Genomic DNA, 23270 nt, shown 5'->3' with positions numbered 1-23270 from the left:
AATTAAAACAAATTCTGTAATGTGTGGTTCATTCTGTTAATTAAAACGAAATTAAGATGGCCTCTTAATTGCACGGCAGCACCACGCTCGACTTCTGCTAGGCTCGGTTCATTCTGTTAATTAAAATGGCTAGCGTCGCTCATGCACTCGCGAAATGCACCTGGGATGGCACCAAACTCTTATGGAGAAGCCACAACTACAGAAGAAATTTTTTCAGCCAAATTTAGCGGCAGTCTGGCAACAACCACTTTAAAGTCTGGCAACTGATTTATGCAGCGCCTAAAGGAACCTTGCCCCGACACGACAACACAAGGGAAAATGGCATCGAAGGCGCTGAGTGGAGAAGAAAGAAAACGCCAACGTTCAGTGACGCTGCGATCGCCCCCACTAGTTGATGATGATGGCGATGCCACTCGGGTTTCGGTTTCGCTCCAGTGGTGCCAGCACTGCTTTATCACACTTTTGTGTAGCAGCAGCCGTCAGCATTTGTCCGAATTAAGCGGTGCAGAGCTGAATTCCGACGAAATAACGAAGGTTTGGTCCCATAGATTAACGTGCACTTTGGCCGGGACCAATAGAGCCGTCCGAATTATCCGAATTTCCGAATTGACGGGTGTCGAATTAACGAGCTTTTACTGTATATGGATTTGTCAGCCTGCATTTTTGCTGGATTCGGGTCGTAAGTTTTCCCAAATCGTACGTTTACCTTCTCCCTTTTTTAACTTAGAAAACGTATCAACAAGGTTGTCCTGCATTAAGTTGTCATTGATAGCTGAAATAGTGAGAAGCATCGTAGTGCTACTTTTGTGCGAAGGAAATGCTTATTTTTAAATAAGGTCACGTTTGAGAAGGTCACACAGGGTTAGCTCACTTCAAGTCACGCACCTGGAAAAAAGCCTCTGTGATATAGCCTTGCCCAATGTGGCCAGTCTTTACTACGTGGCGGCCAACATATGCACAAGGTTGCAAAAATGCTGAGTTATAGGACGATGGTGCCAACATGCTGTGATGCTTTGTACAACCACAGTCATAGACATATTTGTATTTACTTAATGTTTTTGATGAAAAAAACTTATTAAGGAAATAAAATGCACCATGTTTCTGCAATAAAAATTTTGTGCTTGCCTGGTTCAAATGGGCACTGCTAAATGGCATCACCTATTCAGTCTAACCCAGAGATAACTGAACTTTTGAACCAATCACGTCATCCCCCATAGTGATGTCAAGTTTTTTTTTTTTTGTGTGTGTGAATCAAGCATAAGCAATTGAGCATCATTTTATTACGCACGTGTTAAATGCACAGAAGGCTCTTTTTTTTCAAACGGTTTGATTACTAACAGTTAATTGTAGTTGAACCTTTCGACGTCAATGGGATCATTTTAAAATGCTTCACCTGTGGTGCGTATGGTGCAGTACATTTACTTTAATTTCTCCATAAGTAGCCCTAGCAAAAATTCTGATAGCAAAACTGATAGGCCATCAGGTTATTGACCGTTGTATCAGTCTATAGGTGTATCAGTCTATAGGTGTATCAGTCTATGAGTGTATCAGTCTATCAGTGTACCAGTACTGGTGTACCAGCCTATAAGTGTAGCATTCCACTCTGATAGGCCCACAAGCGAATCGGTGCTTAGCCAACTGGCAGGTGCACCACTACATCAGAGCAAGCAGGACACAAATATGAACACAGAAATCAAACAAAATATTTTATTTGATGTGCCATTCCTTGGTTAATCTTTTGATTTCATAAAGTCATTACTTTTGTTTGCCAAATCTTTATTGGGGATCTTCTTCATTTGGTCAACCTCTCTAATCAAAACCGTGTGCTTAAAAAAAAAAATGGTTGAAGAAATCTGCATGATCAAAAACAAAGCAAGTTACAGGCACTTATTAAGCGACAATTATGTTCACTATAAATAGACGAGTCAATGTGACAAGGAAATAAGTAGGAGTGCTACCAGTCTACCTCTCTAATATTGTTTAAAATTAGTTTGTGGATTCTTGCATAAAAGTACCCAGCTCCAGTAGGCAAAAGCTACACTTGAAGCTTTAGTAAGTAATTATAACACAAGTTGGCAGTGAAACCTCGGCTGATTACGTGCAAAAATGGAGCCACCAACTTCCATAAATTTTGGTCAGATTGCAAAATATCACCTACCTGAAAACACAGCATATGTTTCTTTCTCCAAGGGAGATTTCGCCTTCCCTTTAGACCGATTGGAGGCTGCGCCAGTAACACTTCTACCGACTAGGCCTGCTGTATAAAAAATGGCAACGGCCGCCTCACGCACAAAACGGGTCTGTCTTTTCAAGCTCATGGGGTGACTGTACAACCTCTTGGGAACGGCAATTCCTTTGCTCCAATGCACCTATAAAACAAGTCAAAGATGATGTGCACACATTAGTTTGTCAATGCACATTTTCTCATTAAAGCAAAGCAATATATCTTCAAGACAAAGCGTACTATAGTTTTATGATACCTCTCTGTCAGTGGGCACATCATTGATAAGCGGTGCAGCCTCCCTCACACTTGAGTGGGCTACTTCAGGGCTGTCCGTGGTCGCTGTAGCGGTTCCAGCATGGCAGCACATAGTGGTGGCAAAGGTGACGCTGTGCATGCAAATGGTGACGCTGTGCATAGCCTCCGAGATGGCAAACGCGCAATGACGGGCGCGCAGCGGCAGTTTCAGAGGTCATGCGCTGTGTCGCCATATTCGCGTTGGTTAGGCTAGGTGACGTTAGCCGCCGCCCAATTTAAAGAGTACAGCCATATCAATCCCTTCATCCATCCATCTATCACATTATTATGGCTACAATCATCTAGCCATAATGGCAGTCAGCGACCACCATGGCGACGACCACTTTCCTCCGTGGCACGGTGGAAGGAAAGGTAGGAGAGGCCCTGACGTCACTCGTTGTGAAGCCGAGATGAAGCCGGAAGTCGGCCATATTGACTAGGCAAATTCTCCTCGCTTGTTTACATCCGAATGTAAAGCAGAAGGCACGACTCTCTCTCCGGCTCGGAAAGCACGTGGGCTGCGCAGCACGTGTGTCGTGACGATCCGAAACTAATGGAACGGGGCTCATCACTCTGAGCCTGCGGGACACCTTCAGCGAAATCGCTTCGTCCGAGTAATAACAGACAGTAACAGCTCGCCGACAACGAAGCAACTACGAGAGAACGCGCGCTATATGCACTGACAACGGCGAGTGCTTTCACGTCATTAATTCAGCAACTGTACAGACAACACGATCAGTCGTGCGCCTTCTACGGTTGCGTTCCGCCACGCGGCTGACGCAGCGTCCTGCCACTGTGTCCGTGTTCCGCGTGAAACTCACCGGCGTCAGCATTCTGTGACCGTGGTGACTTGGAGCATGGTGCTAGTGACAGTTGAACGCGGTTGCTGTTACGTTGAGATTACATGCAATGCTGGTGGAGAATGTACCAAGCGGAACAGAAAAGGTGTTTTAATACGCACATGGAAGTTGTTACAGTACACACACAACACGAAACTACGTATGTGCACATGGTCCTCATGGCGTCTTGCTGGGCTCAACAGCGTCGTCCATTGTCACAAGCAGGAGCACTGCTCAACCGTCACTGACCTGCAAGGCGTTCGTCGTCATTCAGCTTCGTCATGGTGCCCAACGCAATTTCGCTGAACACCAACTGCTTCATCTGCGTCATCCGCCGCACGACACATGGATATGCACTTGTTCTACGTACTGTTGAAACCCCGTGATGGACAAAGGGATTTGTAAACATTGCTAAGAGTAATGTAACTGCCAAGAGAACACTGCGTAACCAATAACGCGGCGCAGAGCACAGATATTGTCCGCCACGGCTCAGCACGAGACCTGGGGAGGCACACATTCCGCCGCCAGCCGCGGCCGCTCACTGCTAGACCAGCTCCACTGCGCAACACGTAACCATAGTAACGCCGCCATTTTGCCTAGTGAATATGGCCGCCATGATGTCATTTCCGCCACACTTTTCACGCCCCGCGCCGGCTGGGCATGCCCTCTCCTACCTTTTCTTCCTCTGTGCTCCGTGGCGACCACAGTACAATACACCTTCAGCACGCGAGGTGTTCTGTAGGGTCACTACCTCGCGCCGCGTGCTCAACATTCAAGGCACAGCAAGCAGGTTGTGAATCTGAAGCCTTGGTCGATGTAATCTATCTTTACCCATTCACTTATTATCAGTCCCGCAGCCTCACTTTGCGTGGACACCATCAAGCGCGCTATTTGAAGTTTGCGTCAAGTTCGACGAGAGATGGATTCAACTCAATCCCAGCCTCGATCAAAAAGAAAAAAAAAACACTATTTGGAGCCTGGATCTCAATATGTAGTACCTCGGACAAGGAGCGGTGGAGGCGCAGTCGGCCAACCAGCTACACTCAGCAAGAGCATTCCTCAGTCTTTAGCTGGTAATTGATGTTCTGGAGTAGCGGCCTTTGACACGCGAAGTCTGAGTGATGCGCATGGTGACAGCAATGAAAATCCTGATCCCTACGACACTTACGGCTTCGAGGAAAACTCGCTCAGCGATTCCGACCGGACTGCAGATGCGGCTCGCAACAATTTTGGCATGAGCGACACTTTTTAAATGCAACAATGGCATGTATTTTACACTGGTGCATGTCAATAAACTGTCAGGCTTTGTGTGTGTGCTCATGTGTGTGAGGCTTACATCAAAACTATTCAAGAACCCATTTCACATTGGTGTTTGCTCAGAAACAGCGAGAAAAAGTTGTGCTTCTGCCGAAGGATGTGGCCAGTGTGTTTGCACATGAAAGTTGGATGTGTTTGCTATGTTGCTGATATACCAAACTTGTTTAAAACTTGTGACTTATATAGCCAGTCTAATATGAGTTTAGCAAGGCAGGACAACTACATGTTAGCTTGATCCTTTCTGTTGTTGTTCTCTTCACAACTGAACTTTTCTCATGGTAGGCAGTTTTTTGTGTGTGTGTCTGTGTGTGTGTTTTGCAGTCAAATGCTTTAGCCTTAATTAGTACATGGTTTTTGATTTATAAATCTTGTGAGGATTACAGGCAAGTAATATAGCAGGTCTGTGCCACTGCTTGGGCTTTGTGAAAAGACACACCTGTGAATAACAGATGCTGCTATCAACATATTAGCCAAAACTTGCAGCTGCAAGTGACTTTTTTTATATAGATGACTGTGCTCACTTCGAATTTTTGGATGCCTGTATGTGGTGTAAAACAACTGAAAGCATGCTATTGGCCTATAGCCAAAATAAATCAAGAGCAGCATTTTAATCGAATGTGCTTCTTGCCACAGTGTGCTGCCACATGCTGGCACTGCTGTCCAAAATCTTCTAACATTGCCTAGTCACACTCGCACATGGGAACGGCAACACGGAAAAGCTACTGTGTTTCTTCAAGCATGCTCTAGCTCATAATGTGTGCTTACATATCGCACTTCTTTACTGCCATTCCTCCCTGTAGTTTTCGGCGCAGCTTGTTGTGCCGACGAGAAAAAAAAGAAAGCGGTTGAAGTGCGCAATAAACCCCTCAACTTGCTTTGAAATATTTCTGGCAGTGGATTTGCGAGACATTAAGTTTTGATGATGAGGTCAATTAATGATTTCTCAAAGAAGCATTTCTTTGTTTCTTTAAAGTATCTCATCCAGTATGGATTATGACACTAATGTAGTGGCTCGTCATTAAAGGCAAAGCACTATGTGGGAGAGACAGCTGGGGTTGGCTTGTGTTGTGAAAGGGAGAAACTGCAGCACCACCCGAGGCTTTCGAATCCACGCCATTTGGAAAAATTATTGTATCAGCATGCTCATTTCACAGTAGTGGACTGATTATTAAAGTTATCTCCCTTGGATTGTTTACTGGCCCTATAACTTAAAATTTAGAAATTATGTTAATATAGCTCTGTGATGAGAAGTTTTGTTTGTATTGTTTCAAGTTATGTTTATACTGTCATCTGATAAGCTTTGGATACTAGCATCTTGAAATTTCTAGATGTCATCTATCATTGTCAGCATTAACTGTGTTGCTATCTGGCACCTGCAATCCCATTTGTACACAGAATAAAGCGTTCATCTAGGCTGTAAGCTGCTTTGCATATTTGCATATCTTGCATATTTGAAGCTCAGTTTGTCAATTATGCACCACCATGAAACATTGTACATTGTATTCTACGCATCCAAAAGCTGCCAGTTGCACTCTTTGAGTCATCATAATATTTCACACAATGGTCGTCAAGTGTTCAATAGAAAACACTGATACACTAATATACATGCAGAAATGACCAATCACATATATGTGGGCTGTGTGTTCAAAAAAAGAACTGCCGTTAAAATGACAGTAATGCATCTTATGAAGATCCGATAAATGAACAAAAGAATAAAAACCTATAGACTAATATATGCCATATAAATGACCAATCAAACTTATTCAAAAGCTGGTAGCACTGGTAAGACTGCGTATCAGTCTGATATGAGACTGGTGGCACTGGTAAGAAAATGTATCAGACTGATATGAATGTCTATAAGAACTGGTAAGACTTTGTATCAGTCTGGTACAAGACTGGTACAACTTATAGGAAACTGTATCAGACTGATTCAGACCTCTATCAGAGTTTTTGCTAGGGAGAGCACTCCTGTTGGTAGTAATGACATGTATACCTTCTTAAACATTTATCTTTCACTTCAACGTCAACTGTTAGGTATTTGCTGTTAGTGTCTTATTAAAGCTTGTCCACCCTTCCAAATCTACGGAAGGCTGATTCATTATTTTTCTACTGGTACACCAGCTAGCCTTAAACTTTAATCTTGGTTGAAGTTCCTGACTTCTTTGTTCCATAAAAAACTTATTATCTTTTAAACACCATCTTTCTGGAGTCTTTCTATTACACACTTTCGGTCCTCATGATGGGATGCCACCCTTTGAACATACGAACACAGCAGACGCAGTTGGCCAAACCAAACACTTGTACATTTATTCAACTAATTTTACAAGCAACGATATCACCAGCTAAATCAAATACGTGCCACTAGTGACATGCTAAAACAATGTTATACAATGTTTCAATGCTCTCAATGAATGTAACAAGGGCCACAAGGTTACGCGAAGGCTGTGGGGTTGATGTTTTTTTTAACTCGACAAGATGGGATCCACGGGACTTGTCCCACTGTAGCTATATTAAGCAGACCTCCTGCAGGAGACGTCCATCCCAATCATCGTCTTAGCACCAAAGATACTTGTTAATCTTTTCATGCGGCCACCTAGCCTCACCTCTAGGCAGCACTGCTGGTACTACCGCACTAACCATAATGATGGTGAAGGTGTACCTGCATGAGCGCTGTGCCACCTACCACTCGGCGTTTGTCGAACCTAAATGCGATCTATCCACGAGACAGGTGTGCACCTCAACATGCAAACAACTTCACAGGGGTGATAGCACTCCCACAACATTGCCAAGATGTGCTGAAACCGCAACCATAGGTAAGAAAAAATGTGGCAGTCAGACTCACTCAAGAAATATATTTTGCACTGAGAACTTGCACGGACTCAGACTCACGAAAATTTTCCTCAGCTGGACTTACTCGGACTTAAACTCACTGAAATATTTCTCAGCCAGCCACTCTCGGGAAACTCACTGAACTATTATTCACTCTGCAGTCTGAGTCTGAGTGAGCTTGCCGACCTAAGTAACACCCAGCCTTCGGAGTGCTAATCACCACACTTCCCGGGACATTAATTAGCTTAGAAAGTAGCTTGTCACGGCAGTCTGATGTGTGGAGGTTCTCACAAAAGATCTGTAACAAAGTATTCGCACGTCTGTGTGAAAAAAGTTTTTCAATATCGTTGCAGAGGTAAGCGCTACTTTGGCCTGGATGCTGTGAAGCCGGAGGTGCGCAGGAATTCACAGCTGAGCTTTCCCTTCTTGCCGTCGGCCAAAATTTCCAAGGTGAGTTGCTGCTGCATTGGTGCCGTCTTAGTGACTGGAAACTAGGGCTGCTGCTATAGTAACAGTGTAAAACCTGTGTTGAACTTCATTGTGTGTAGCAACGAAGTTCTCTAGAAATGAAGTTTTGTGATGAATTTCCTTACTTGCACTTTATTTTACATTCTGTAACAAGACCATGCTAATTTTCATTGTGTTCCTGTGTCACTTTTAGAAAGAAATTGGTCAGATATTGGGATACTCAGTGGCCTGCATGCCAAACTGTATTTAGGAGCAGAGGACCTATGTTGGGCCTTTAGTTTCTGCTCCCAATCCTGTAATACCTTCAACATAGCATTACTTGGCATTTGGCACTTAGTATGACCCCCGTATTTTAGAACTTCCCTTCACTCAACGCTTTGCCTTCACGTGAGAAAGCCGATGGGAGCGCCATCTCTAAGCATGGCAAATCACTGCATATCAGCAATAGTCTGCTGCGATTCTTGAGTAGCGCAGCCTCACTTTCAGCCAAGTGGTGGCGCAGTGCTCAGCTCTGTCAAGTGAAGGGTGAAAGTCGAGTGGAGGAGCGTTTGTGAAAAAGGGAGTTAGTATCTGGATCTGTCGTCCCCATGTAATGCACTAGAAAACAAGCTTTGTATGTACTATTCATAGCAGCAATGAAGAAGATAGTTATATTACTTCACTTTTTCTAATGAGAGCGTTGTAAAGATGGGATGTGTGGATGACTCGACAAGTGGGCTTGTCAAGGCTGATTTCCTGACGCTTCAATGCTTCGTACCCTTTCCTCCAATCTCAAAAAACGCTAGGCCTGCCCAGTAGGCGCAGCACAGTCACAGCGAAAGCTACCCTTTTTTCCAATCTCAAAAAACACTAGGCCTGCCCGGTAGGTGCAGCACAGTCACAGCGAAAGCTAGAAGAGCAGCCTTTCAGAGCCTTTTCAAAACACTCATTGGGAAACCACTGCAAGCACACTTGCTTGGTACCCACTAGGTCTATTCTATTTTTCGTCATTCTTCTGAGAAGCATGGTATCCGCTAAACGCTTGCTAGGAATTTTGTGCCAACTGCCCATGCAGTGGCTGACGACATTGAGGAATTATGGCTGAAGTGGGTATGCCTCACAGTTAATAAAGAAACAAGAACAAGTTTTTGTAATGGGTTCGAGCATTGGACGGCCACTCGTTACGCTAATTGCATTGTGCGACGACTGGTTGTTCTTTCGCTGTTGTAAAACGCTTTATAAGTCGTATTAACGCAATTGCTTTCCCAACATCAAGCCTGCCTAAGGCAAGTTTGACAACAAGTCACGAGCACCGGAGTAGCTCAGTGGTAGAATACTGGGCTGGCACCCAGCGGACCCGGGTTCAAGCCCCACAGTGCCATTGGTGCTAGGTCATGCCTGCCTAAGGCAAGTTTGACAAGTTAGAAGCATCGGCGTAACTCAGTGGTAGAATATTTTGCTGGAACCCAGCGGACCCGGATTCAAGCACCACTGGGTCATTTGTGCAAAGTTTTTTTTTTCTAATTTCACGTGATGTGCTTACGGACATTAGCGGCAGGTGGTGATGGTGGACAACATGCAACTGCACGTGACCGGAGTTGTGATCTCATAACAGCTTTCGCTGTAAAAGAGGAGTAGAGAGTAGGTTCAAAAGTGGGGGACAACGGCCTCTGTGAGGCAGAACGTGAAGAAAAAAAGGGAGGTGGGGGGTGAGGGGAATGCCCACGATTTACTGAATTACTGTATTGACTCGCATATTCCTCGCACTTTTCTTGGCGAAAAACCGATGCAAAGTTTGGGGTGCGAGAATTACTCTGGGAAAGCTTTCCACGAAAACGTACAGAGCGAAAAAGAAAACGAAGTGGCCGCAAATCAGGATTCTTACACCAGCACCTAAGAGCAAGCTTTGAGAAGTACTAATTAAAACTTATCTCTACAATAAAAGCACAGGTTCAACACAAGGTGAGATTTGAGACAAAAAAAGTGCAAGCAAATAGTAGAGAATTAAAATAGCATACGCAAAGGTTGTGGGCGTTGCGAACGTAGCCGTAGCGCATACAAGACACGCGAAAACGCGCACTTGCCACTTTGGCTTGGCTTGAAATAAATTGAACCTTTGTGCAATAATAGTACGCTTGATAATTAATAGAAGGCGCCAGATGGCGGGCACTATCATCATCAGTGCGGTCTTGTGCATGAGATCAGAAGTTCAAGCAAGATTAGAAATTAAGCAACGTGGAATAGGTAGGCTTGCTTTAGGAGCTCACGGGAATACACCAAATCAGGGAGTACAAGGTGATATGGGATGGACATCATTTGAGGGCAGGGAAGCTAGCAGCAAGATAAAATTTGGGAAGCGATTGAGAGAAATGGGGGAGGAGCGTTGGGCTAGGAAGGTTTTCAGCTACTTGTACATGAAGAATGTCGATGCAAAATGGAGGAAGCGAACCAGGAAGTTGACTGGTAAATACTTAGAAAACAGCAGGTGGCCAAACCAAAAAGAACTATCGGTTAAAAAGAAAGTGAAGGAAACGGAGACTGACATGTGGAGAATGGGCATGATTAAGAAGTCCGCACTAGAGATCTATCGAACTTTTAAGCAGGAAATTGCCAAGAAAAGGATCTATGATAATACTCGGGGTAGTTCTCTACTGTTTGAGGCCAGGACGAGAGTACTGCGAACCAAGACATATCGGGCCAAATACGAAGGGGTAGACACAGTATGCAGTGCATGTGAAGAGGAAGAAGAAACTGCCGAACACTTGATAATGTTCTGTAAAGGGCTTCACCCTATAGTTCAGGATGATGGCGCAGAGTTTTTCAAAGCACTGGGGTTTAGGGACCGGGAGGGCAAAATAGACTTTAAGCGGGTAGACTTAACTAGAAGGAGGTTATGTGATTGGTGGCTAAAGTCAGGGCACGAGTGAAAATTAAACTCTTCACTGCAAAGTACGAATCCTCAAACTCACTTTTTAAGGAAAAAAAAATATAGCTTTTGGTTCATTAAGTATTACGGCTTGGTGGCGCTAGCCACCGCCCGATCTAAAGGGAACAGCCATATCCATCCATCCATCCATCCATCCATCCATCCATCCATCCATCCATCCAGTGGCTGGAACGAGTAGACGACATTATTGTGGCAGTTTTCAAGGGTGCAATAATTACTCGAGGAAAAAAAGAAATCGTATTTTTGTTGGGCGACGTGGGGGTGCGAGAATTATGCGAGTGCGAGGATTACACGGGTAAATACAGTATTGTTGTCAGAAGAAAGTGCCACTTAACAATGATAGGCTCAAAATTCCTAGGATAAGGACTAACTCTCATCGCTTTCCACTTTATATGCGTCATATTGCTTGAACTCAAGAGCCCCCTTCTAAATGTTTATTGACCTTGAGGCCCACTAGTGGATACGCAGGCATTGCAATCGCTATGATGCACAGGGTTGAATCCCCTGACCTCACCTCGCTCTGGCGAAGGGAAGAGCAAAGTAACAACCATAATTCTTCAATTCAGGGAAATGTGTACACCACACCTTTTCATGCTTTTTTTTTTTTTCTGGCTCAAGCAATTCATCACGACGGCCTCTCATTGTGCCCCCAACCCCCGCTTTCACTGGTGCCCTCTCATGTTCCTTTGTTTGTATTAGAGGAGAGGGCATGAGCGCTAAGGATGCAGCCTTAAAAAAAACAAGTCCGCTTTTCGAAATGGCAGCTCTAGTATCCACTCCCTGTTTAGGAATTTCTCATTGCAAGCTTCTATTTTCTTTTGCTGCCTTTCTGTTGGATTTCGATTTTTGCATTGAAATTTTACGATAGTATGTCCACCTTTCACAAAACTTATTTGCTGCTTACCCCTTTCATGACCGTTGATGACCATAGTCATCATTAGATTTTTAAGCAGTAGGATTGATGATGTCTGAACTCAATAACGAGAGAAATTGGCATTTTTCGATGCAATATGGCCTCACTTGGTCCATGCTTTTTGCAGCAGAGTTCATTCTTCCTCCTCCTCCTGTGTCCTGCTTTTCATTACATTGCTGATACTGCACAGGTGGTATCTTTTATGCTATTAAAGAGTAAAGAAACATTATTCAATTCAATTAATGGTGCCGTGTTATTAGGTCAGCAGAGTGAGCAAAAAACGTTTTTCGGTCACTTTGGCTAGCTTCTATTGTTCAGTCGCAAAAAGTTAAATGAGCAAAACGCTTTTTGCGCGTATTAGTAAAGCATAATTTCACAATCTGGTAAACAGCACTCTTGCCGCGATGCGAAACTTGGTAAGCGAGAAAATGCGTGAAAATAAACGGCGCCTGGAGACGCCACCTTATTGTCGCACCAAACACTGTGATGTCATCAATTTTCAAAGGCATTTACTGCGTTCTATGTAGCTTCTAATTGATAAAATTGAAATACATTGTAATCTGTGGGTGCCATAGAGTTAGCATACAAGTTCTCAGAAAACATAATTGAGCCAATGTCTCGAAATTACGAAAAGTACAGTGTGGAGTTCTTTATGTCACACGCGGAGATCACACCACAAAATTTAGAAATGATTCTTCAACTTTGATTTGGTCCACTAATCATGAATTTAAGACCGTGAAACTTATGACTCCAGATTTCTCAGAGTGCAGTTTATCAATCTAATAAAACAACTCATCGTTTTTCTTTAGTGTACTTTTAAGAGAAGTTCATGATGGGAAACAAATTGTGCTTGTTAATTTGTAATTTTTTAGCTTACACATGCTTGTGAATGATGTGTAATACTAGCTTCTTCATGTCTTTTCCCTTTTTTTGGCCTCTTAAGTCTTTTGTCTGTGTTTTCAGTACACTATAGACGTGGATGGACTTCCTGAGCTTATGAACAAGATCTTCCGTGACTTGGGCATCACAAATCCTTCAGAGTACAAGGTGAAACTCTCTTGCTGGCTCAAAGAGAATTTTAATGAAGAAAGAAAACTCAGCTTTGCTAATGCTCTCAAACATTTAAAGTTGTTTGCCAGGAATGTTCAGGAATGTTTCAGAATATGTCGATAGTTAGAGCTATGTTGCTCATGTTTTTTCACAATTACAGGGTTTGCGTAGCCCCTTGAAATTCTTGAATATTCCTGGTATTGAGGGTATAAGTTCAAGGGCCCTTGAAACTCCTTGGATAATCATGAACTCATTATCATATTCCACTACATAAAATTAACCATGTATCTTTGTAAGTCACGCTCATTTCAAGGGCCCTTTCGCTTACGAATGACCATGAAAACAAGCTGCATTCACTAAAAGGCGTCGATGTTTCAGTTTTAAATTGTGCAGCCATTATAGCGTCTGGCATCTAATATCAAGGCTTGTTCGAGTAGTGAATACAGTAGAATCTCGATGATAGGATTACAGTTGATCTGAATTTCGAAATGATACGAATTCTAATGTTGTTTCAGGCAGGCTATGCTATACCTTGATATAACAAAATTGACAAATTTGCAGGTAATTTTGTTAGAAAAAGGATTTTGCTATATGCTATAATTATTTGCTATAATATGCTATAATTATATGCTATTTTGCTATAATTAAACAAAAGGGGAACTGAAGGCATAGCTAACTCATAACACTTATTTAGCGTTAAAAAACTATGTTATCATTGTGCTAACATTTATATGAACAGCCTCGGTGTTTTTTTGCTGTCGCCACCATGTTTCATAACAAGTCCAAATTGATAATGTGCCCCCGCGCACTGTAAATTTTACGAACGGGTAAAAGCGAATGACCACTGCTGAAGCAGAGATCAAATAAGCCAGCTTGTCTGTGTCTCATGAAGGGCGCATGCGATAACACCCCCCTGCGTGTTTGAACTGCTGTCCAATGCTCAAACAGAAAGAAAACCGCTCGTCCTGAACGAGCATGGAAAAAGGAGGGGGAGGGGGGATTCACTCGACCAGCAACAGTGAACTTTGATTTAAAGGGCGCAGTTGTGATCGCTGGCATGCACATTATTCCAGCAAGCATTCGTGCGCTTTTAATGCGAAGAGACTCTGTGAAAAGAGCGGCTGTATTTGCTTACACCAGTGTTTTATAGAAGTTCATCGGAACCAAAACAGTTGGCTACCAGCCGTGCGCAGTCAAGTCATGTTGCGCTGCTCGTGTGCAGTGGACCATCACACGTTGGTATCTTCCAAGGTGACTGGGGAAATCAATCGTATAGCACTGAATCATAGCGCATTGACAGTTGAACCTGCTTATAACTAACCTTCATATAACTTATTCCTTGATATAACGAAGCTTTTTATTCACCATCCTTTCCCACAGGAGCACATGTCTTTGCGACCGCTATGTAGCAAAGTAACAACGGGAGACATCTTTGATATAACAACTTTTCGCCACAGACTATCAAAAACTTTTCCTCTGATTTTGTCATTTTGGTACGAGTATGCATCTTCCGCGGTTGCCCCGATGAAGTGCGAAGCGAGGTAGCGTGCTCATGGCCCCGGTGACTTCCCGAGAGAGCAAGTGTTTGTTACTGCGCACAGGTGTGCGTAAGGCGGACCTGCGCCCGATGAGCCGGCGTTGCCGCCGTTCTTCGCCGCGAGTGCATGAGCAAATGTGCCCTTCCCCTCCCTGCAAACCAGAGGCGAAGAAAGAAAAGTATTTTTTGTGTCGGTAGTGCCACGTTTTTAATTACCACCACATGTGGGGCGCGTGGCATGTAGAGAGCACTTCATCGAATAGTTTTATGCGGTATCCATGTCATTTTCTTTTCATTTTCGTCGCCGTGCATATAAAATTATAATTTGCTGCTATCCCATGAATTGCATTGCATTCAAAGCACCTTCGTGTTGTTGACAGACCTAATCCGCTAATCACGAACAGTACAATACACGAAGTTGCGGTGCGGCGCAAGACAGAAGCGCAGGACGCGTCGACCTCCGAAGATTCATTGTTGTTACTGTAGTCTCGGAGAGTTACTATCAGCGCCTAATCTGACATCCTCGCAGTAGCGACGACCCGGCTGTCCACATTTATGAAAAAAAAAGCAAGCAATAATGATTCTCTGTCAAAAAAGTTCAAGTGGCCCAATGGGAAAAATACTAATTACATCAATTGGTTTTCAACCCATTGGAATTTCGCCACCAGTTGGAATCGTGCCAATGATATCTCATTGGTGAACCAGTTCATATCCAATTGGTTATAACCATTCAGACAGAACTGGTGGCTGATTGGTTGACCAATTGATGCAGGTGGGGGACCAATTGGTCATGCAATTGAAGCTCACTGGGGCCAAAATGGCTGACCTGTTAAAGTGAACTGGTGTGGAACTGGTAATCCAGTTAATCGTAAATGGTTCCCCAGTTGAAACTAGGTGGTCTTCAATTGGTTAACCAATTGGAATAGGTGTAGTCATCCAATTGAAGGTAGCTGGCATCTAAATGGTTTGCCAGTTGAAGAGAACTAGTGTCCAACTAGACGGCCAGTCTAAGGTACATGGTGTGCAATTGGTTAAGCAATTGAATAGATGTGGTCATTCAATTGAAGGTAACAGGTGCTCAACTGGTCAGCCAGGAGAATTAGGCTGGTTGCCAACTGGTTAACCGGCTGAGCGCAAATGGTCATCCATTTAAAGCAAACTAGCGCTCAACACAAAGAGCCTTTATTAGACAACGATAGTTCTACAAAAATGTCTCATGCAGAGTGAGCTTTGTAATAAAACACCCAATTTCTGCTAGTGAGGGTATTTGTAGTCAAACTGCTACCTGTTCTGCTGCAGCTTCTGGAAAGGAGGTCGCTGGTGCTCAGTTTTTTTTTTTTCTTCGTTCCGAGTTGCATCGGGAATCATGCAGGCAGGCTGTGCTAAAGAAAAATATAAGGCAGAGAAAAATGAGCTACATGGCTGAAGTAAAGAGGTCAATACACTAGTCTAAAATGCTGTAACTGAACACTCTGGCACTTTCCAGATCGGGTAGTTCGAGATACTCCACACGTGGAGAATTCGTCCTAAGCGGTCATGCATGCCAACATCGACAGTGCAATTCGAAGCGCGTCATTCGAGTGTTCCAGACGAGTGTGGTTACCTCTGCACGAACGGTGGAAATGTTATCGATGTAACAAGGCTTACCGCGTACAATAGCTCCTACACTTCATGCCGGCTGCGCCCGTGCACCGTGTCCACTACAGTCGCGAGCCAACACTAGCAAGGGTAACGAACAAAATGTGCAGAAGGTGCTAATAATACAGCAGTTAAGGCGGTTCAAAAACAAAATACTTGCCTTGATTGTGAAGAAATGGGGCTGATTTAATGGATCATGCCAACAGGATTATTGCAAGGACGCTGGATATAAAACACGCCGGTAAAGCTGATTACTCACGGAGACCTTTCCTTCCTCCGTGTTATGACTTAGGTTCGCGGCGGTGGTGCGCTGCTGATGACGATGCTGATGGCACTTGCCGCCGCGCTTGCTCTGTGAGCGCATGCACTTTATGAAAGTATAAATTACATGACTATTGCTTTGGTCAAAAAACAATACAAAATTTTATAATGAAAAATTAATTTTTAAAGTTTATTTTGACTTCAATTTGTTGCTTCGAATGCAGCGTTTTTGGAAGGCTTGTTAGTTCTAAACCAATGCTTGCTCAGCCTCTTTCTCACTGTGTTCTCTTATGAATAAACTGCGGCGGCTGCTCACGTGATAAAGATGTCAAGTGGCAAGAAAAGTGTGCAGCAGTACTGTAGTAAGGTGTTTTATGATTTTAAAAAATGTTACAAAATTTTTACCACTTTCACTCATTGCCGATTTCACAGAACTTGCACATGGCACTCCAAAGGTTCAACCAGTTAAAAAGAACTGGTCTTTAGCTGGTCAGCCAGTTGAAGTTAACTGGTTTCTACTAGGTGAACCAGTTGAACACTCACAACATGAACTCTTTGTAACTAGAATCTTTCCAACAAAGGGTCTTCTCCAATTGGAAAGTCTTTTCCAATTTGGGTGTGCACATGTGATTGGACCAACAAGCATTCTAATTGGGAGGCCGATTGGAATCCACTGTTCCAATGGTTTACCAATTGGAATGTGTGCAACCAATTGGACTGACAAGCATTTCAATTGGGACACCAAGCGGAAACTGGTGGGCCTATTGGAGTGACCAATCGTAACTGTGTGGTCCAATTGGTTCTGCACATTGAAGCACCACATCCCAGTTGCTTTCCAATTCATTCCATTTAGGACCAATTGCTAGGAACTGGTATGACCGATTGACCAATTCACTTTTTTTTTTACTGGGTTGTCGTCGAGGGCTACACCATCCACGCGCAGTGGGACATTGCAGGCATGTAGGAGGAAAGCCCATTCACACTTGGCCTCAAAAAGAGCAAGTGCGGCAAATCTCGCCGCAATTTCCCTCACATCACTGCTTAAAAGTGACCATAAATCCACACTGTGAAGCTGACACAAAAAAAATTAGTCTGAGAGCAATTTTTCTGCCTTGCGATAGCAAGTCGCCTTCCTGCTTGATTGCTTTGACTACAGTGTAGTAGAAGGAGACGGTGGGCTCACTGCCCCATCCCTGCGCTGCGCCGCCATTACCCTCCCCGCGTCGACATATCGGGCGCCCACCAGGGGCGCTGCTGCCAGTTTCTCATGAGAACTTCTGTGGCGCTGTAAGAAATGCGTTCGTGCGTCCCTGGGGTGTCCCTGGTTACGCTGCAGTTCGGGGGGTATTAAACGTGGGGTTAGAGGCACGGAGAGGGCCTCCACAATGACGCAAAAAGTAAAAATTATATGTACTGTAAAACACGTTATATTGAACCCACATATATGGAGTTTTCGGGTATATCAAACTCAAAAGTTATCCACCTGAAAGACCTTTCTGAAAGTATAGAAGTTGGCACGTTTATATCGAACGGTGTTTTTACCCACCTTCAACTATATAGAAAGAACGCTGTGCAAACTGGAAAGCGCCCTTCAGCACTCCCACCCCCCTCCCCCCTCCCGTCGCGATCTCCGCGCGCGAGTTGGAAGATGCGCTTTGGTACTCGCAGTGCCCGGCGACCTTCCCGCGGCACCACTCCTTCACCAAAAGCCGAAACGCTTGAAAAAAAGGTAAGGGCGAAATGGCTCAGGCTGCACAATCTCTAACTAGTGGGACGGCATTTTTTTTTTTCTCGTTTCTTCTTCTCTCTTTCATGTTCTCTCCACGTGCCCGTTGGCTCGGAGAGCAGGCATGAAGTAGCTGCCATGCTCGTCCTTTCGCCTTTTATTTTATTTTTTGTTGCTGTTTTGCGAGTTTTGCTCAGCCAACCACAGCTTGTGCCTTTTGCTGTTGCTCTCGCAGGTGGCCAATGCCTTGTGAGCGCTTTGTTATTTCCGCTGTCGCTTGGCCTATGTACCACAGCATGGGCAGCATATCTCTTTTGCGTTCCTGGTGTGCAAAGCCACTGCGGACTCCTTGAATTGTCGACTTCTTGTGTAGCTATGGCCATCGTGAAGAAGCGCAAGACCCTTGACTTTGTGACGAAGCTGGAGGCTATTCAGCGTGTTGAGGCAGGCGAGAAATCTTGCATCCTCGCGGATGACTTCGGGATACCACGGAGCACTCCGAGTACTTTGTTGAAAAACAAGGCAGATGTCAAGGCATAGGCGGCAGAGCAGTGAACGTCCGGAGCCTGTCATTTGCTTGCTTCTGCCCATGGGAATATAGAAAAGGCACCCTGTGCCTGGTTTTTAGAAGTGCGTGCGAAGAACATTCTGGTGGATGGTCCTATGCTAATTGCCAAGGCCAAATGGTTTGCCGTTGCACTCGGTGGAACAACTTCGTCGACAATAGCGGATGGCTTCACCGATTTAAGTAGCGCTACAACATCGTTGGCAAAACCAATGCTGGCGAAAGCGAAGCTGTCAGTAGCCAGGACACCCAGCAGTGGATGACGAAGGAGTGGCCGGAAATCTCCGCGAAGTTTTCTCCCATGGAGATCTTCAATGCCTGGTGAGACGTGAAGACGGACACAGTGGTCAACTGCTTCCGCAAGGCAGGCTTCGAGACGGCGGAACTTGCGAAAACTGGGGAAGGTGACGACGACGAGCACATGGGTGACAGCTCATGTGATGAGGTGGATCATCCGGACGAGGCACTGGCTACACGCGCGTACTCCGCCGCTGAAGTTGCAGCAGCGTTCAACATCATTCGCCATTCTATCGGCCACATGGAGAGAACAGGGCTGTTGCACTTGGACAGTCTTGATAAGATCGAGACTAGTGTCTTCAACATTTAAAAAACAAAGAAGCAGGCCAAGATTAGCGCTTTTTTTCACGTAAATAAGTCATTCTGTTGCAGTCTGTGTGCAGAACTGACCTTTTTCACGACAGGTACAATGCCCTTAACGGCGAGAGCCAAAAGCACATTTGGTGGCTTTCTGGTCAAGCTGACAGCATGGTAGCTTGTGCGTTCCTTTGCACCCATTGCTTCCGAGAGGGTGCGCCAGCAGGTTTTCGAGGCCACAAACAACTGAAAATGTTTCAGGGTGGTGCCGTTGAAGCGTTTCCAGTGCGCATGCGCAGATGGCACCCGTGAAGAAGGTCTATTAGTAGTCATTCTGGAATGCGCTTATTGTAGGTTAAGATCCGCTACAGGTAAGCTCCCGGGGCCTCTTTTTTTATATCGAACTTGAGCCATGTGCCCTCCTCGCTGAACGTCCTCGCAGAATCCCCATCCTGCTGCTCGAGATCGTCCGCCGCGAGCTTGACAAATTGCAGAGCACGGACATAATCCGCAAGATCAACAGGCCAACTCCATGGTGCTGTGGTCTCGTCGTCAGAAAAGACAATGGTTCTTGCCGGCTATGCGTTGACTTGACTCAACTTAACAAGGTCTTCCTCCGCAGACACCATATTCTGCCAATGGTTGAGCAAGTCCTTCACCTCCACGTTGATGCAGCAGTTTATTCAATGTGGGTGCAAACGCAAGCTCTGACCAGGTAAAGCTTTCTGCCGATTCCCAAGAGCTAACGACATTCATCATCCTTTATGGCCACTACTGCTTTTGCCGACTCTCCTTTGGTATCACCTCCGCTCGTGAGTACTTATAGAGACAGATGACAAGAATCCTGGAGGGCCAAGAAGGGGTATGGGCCATGTAGGGTTATTCAGCATGATAGATGATATATTCTAGCTTTTAAATGCACCCACCAGGAGCATGATGCAAGACTAAGCCATGTGCCATCTCGACTTGCAAAATTGGGCATCACATTGATTGAGAACAAGTGCAGTTTTGGGATATCTGAGGTCTTGTTTGTCAGAGTTGTCATCTAGGCTCAAGGTATAAGGCCAGATCCAAGCAAGGTTGAAGCGTTTAAATTTATGTAAGCTCCGGCAGACGTCACCAGTGTGAGAACACTGCTTGAAATCGTGAATCATCTCACCAGATTTCTGCCACACATCTCGGACATCACAGCATTCATCAGAGCCTTGCTGAACAATTAGTCTGCGAGTGTGGTGGGGTCGCATTCAAGAAGGTCAAAAAACTCTTGACATCGGACAGGTGCACGGCCAAGCACCTGTACCGTCGTATGCTGCAACAGTGTCTGCCCTACCAGCGAAATTAGCTTGAACCAAGCATGGTAAATTATCAGTGGCCATGCTCTCCATGCTTAGAACGTTATTGGAGGCCAAGGGAGGTGTGTGCTTGGCAAGTGTGACAAGCCTACCATTGGCCAAGCAATGAAAGGTCGGGCTTGGAAAATCATTGGAAATGCTCCTTTCCATGGTTGGCACTGTATTGAAATACCATTCAATAGCCAAGCGTGTTCTTGTCATGGGAACCAAGCATTTTGACGAATGTAATTTCTGGCACTTATATATTATTTTGTCTTGAGTACAATTTGATGCCCGGTTACATTTTCTAAATTTTTGCATATTCCCCCCTCCCTCCCCTACCCAGATAAGTCACAAGGCAAATATTTCTGGTGTTTGAGGTTTATCTAACACAGAATATATAGAAAAGAATATGCCATTTTCCATTTTTTCGTGAATTCTTGTGATTCTGAAATATTGCTTGTGCTTCTGTTGGAGTCTTCTATCATATTGGCTTGCCTTGTTTGCATAAGTGCACATTCTTGACATGAAGCGTCTGAAACAGCTGCATAAGTTTTGTTGAACAGGGTGTCTTTTACTTGTAAAATAAGGAACCACATCATGAGCTCCCCTTTTTTAAAAAGCAGTCACTTAGGCAATCGCTTTCCCCAATGTTCAACAAAACACACAGCAGGAACATTCGTTGGGAGGCTAATTGTTTATGCATGATTATGAGGATGACAGCACCTGCATAGACAAAGAGTTGCTGGACAGCATGGTGAATTGCTTTAGTACTTTCTACTACAATTTTGTTACAGGAGTAGCATGCATAGTCATGCTAGAACCCCATCAATGCGAAAGAACAGATGAAGATAAAACCAATTTTTGAGGAATTTAATCCTGGCACGCTTTTCCAGAACATATACTATTAAGGAAAAATACTTTTTATCTGATAGCATTGTGGAAACTGCATTGGCGCACGAGCACTGTATAGCGTTGTTTTTTTCTGCGTGTACGTAGGTTTATATTTATATACATTGCTAAGGTAGTCAATGAACCTTTATTTATGAAGGTTACTTATGTCGTGCAGCTTCTGTTCACAGTGCTGCTGCATAGCTGTGCAGCTGACTGTTTAATGATAAGATTATTTATGTGCTCTGATTCTCAGCTGCTACAACCTGAAAGATGATACAATACAACAGAAAATACAACAACAATCGAAATAATGAATATATGGTGGCAGTGAAGGTGTTTAAATGTTCATTCTTGCTCCAGATGGCACAAGTCGACTTTATTCAGGGAGGCAGCATATATAAACTGAAAAAAATTGTATCAGTAGGTCAAGTATTCAAGCAATATTCTTGCCCTAGTGAAACATTTTCTAAATAACTGCAACCAAATTTTCACGACATGGAGAAGGCCACACAGCAAAAATTTATAATGAGGATGTTGCCAATGAAGCTTGATAAAATTAAAGCTTGGGCGAGTTGATTGACATTGTGAAAAGAAACACAGCATGAAAACGACAGGAAAGAACAGGAGAAGATGTAACACAGGGCTAACTTGCAACTAATCTTTATTTAGGAATGTGAACACATTTATATCATGGCAGGCACAACACACGGGGCTACCACAATATCAAAAATGTTGCTCTAACGTGAACATCACCGTATTATCACTCTGTCTCACAAGACACGTGTTCATCTCAAAGATTAAAAAATCTATCTCTTTTTGAGAGAAGGTTATAGATGCCCTATTAATGCATTTTTCTTTAAAGTGTGAAATTTCATCCGCTTCAATCATTTACCTTGTTTTTATTTATTTGTGTCAGGCAGGGACCTTAGTGTTGCAAAACTTCCTTGTGGAGTCGCAATCACTACAGTGGATGCCAAGGTGGCCGCTAATAGTGTTTTTCGCATTATACTCTTGCTTCTTCAACCTTATAACTACACATCTTCCTCTCTCAGAAATAAATTGATTTTTTATCTTTGACATGAGCCTTTGCGTTGCGAGACAGTGTGTTGACACGGTGACGTTAGAGCGACATTTTCGATATTATGGTAGTCTTATGTATTTTGCCTGCCACAATAGAGATGTGTTCACATTCCTTAATAAAGATTAGCTGCAAGTCAGCGCTGCGTTCTGTCTCCTCCTTTTCTACCTTGTCGTTTTCACGCAGAATTTTTTTTTAACTCTGCCAATGAAAGCTAAAGCAAGAAACAAATTTGTTTTCTGTTGACACTTACCAAGCAGGTACAGCAACACGCTTGCCAAACTTTTATATGGAAAATCGTTCTCAGCGATGCAACAGTACTTCTTTGTCACCACCTTAGATACAAGATGCTGGAGCTCCCTGTGCATCGCGAATTCGGCACTGCTGACATTTTCTAGGAACAAATAGCTGATATCGGTAACAAAAAAAGCAATACATAAATTAGGAAGTTTATAGAAAATGTTGCACATGTTTATAAGCTTTGATAAAGTCTGTACTACATCCTGTGGTTGTGGTGGCAGCAGAAAGATAATCTTGCCATAATAAAACAGCATCAGTTCATCAAAATATTCATCGTACATTTTAAGCACTACTTGTGCAGGCAGACAAAAAGCTATGCTGTCAATGTAGAAAATTGTGATTAAAGTTCATGAAACCGAATTAGTATTTAGGCTCGATTTCGTTCTTGTAAACAGAATTTTTTTGTGTGTAAATTTCATAGTCTCTGTTGTACTGTTGTAATAATCATGCGTTTTTGGGTAATTTATAAAGAGTTTGACGAGTGCC

At 43.9% G+C, this 23270-nt stretch overlaps 1 protein-coding gene across 3 annotated transcripts in view; it reads left to right on the top strand.

Annotated features, from left to right (window-relative positions):
- Positions 1-23270, top strand: part of LOC119163047 (uncharacterized) — a 512110-nt gene that overhangs the window by 420759 nt on the left and 68081 nt on the right. For all 3 annotated transcript variants that reach the window (XM_037414982.2, XM_075874279.1, XM_075874278.1), the window contains 2 exons: positions 7857-7953; positions 12774-12857. In XM_037414982.2, coding sequence (XP_037270879.2) covers positions 7857-7953; positions 12774-12857 — 181 coding nt within the window. The remainder of the gene's footprint in view (positions 1-7856; positions 7954-12773; positions 12858-23270) is intronic.

The sequence above is a fragment of the Rhipicephalus microplus genome, chromosome 9 (genome assembly GCF_043290135.1).
Source record: "Rhipicephalus microplus isolate Deutch F79 chromosome 9, USDA_Rmic, whole genome shotgun sequence".
Lineage (NCBI taxonomy): Eukaryota > Metazoa > Arthropoda > Arachnida > Ixodida > Ixodidae > Rhipicephalus > Rhipicephalus microplus.
The sequence above is the reverse complement of the archived record's forward strand: the minus strand, read 5'-3'. Positions and strand labels throughout refer to the sequence as shown.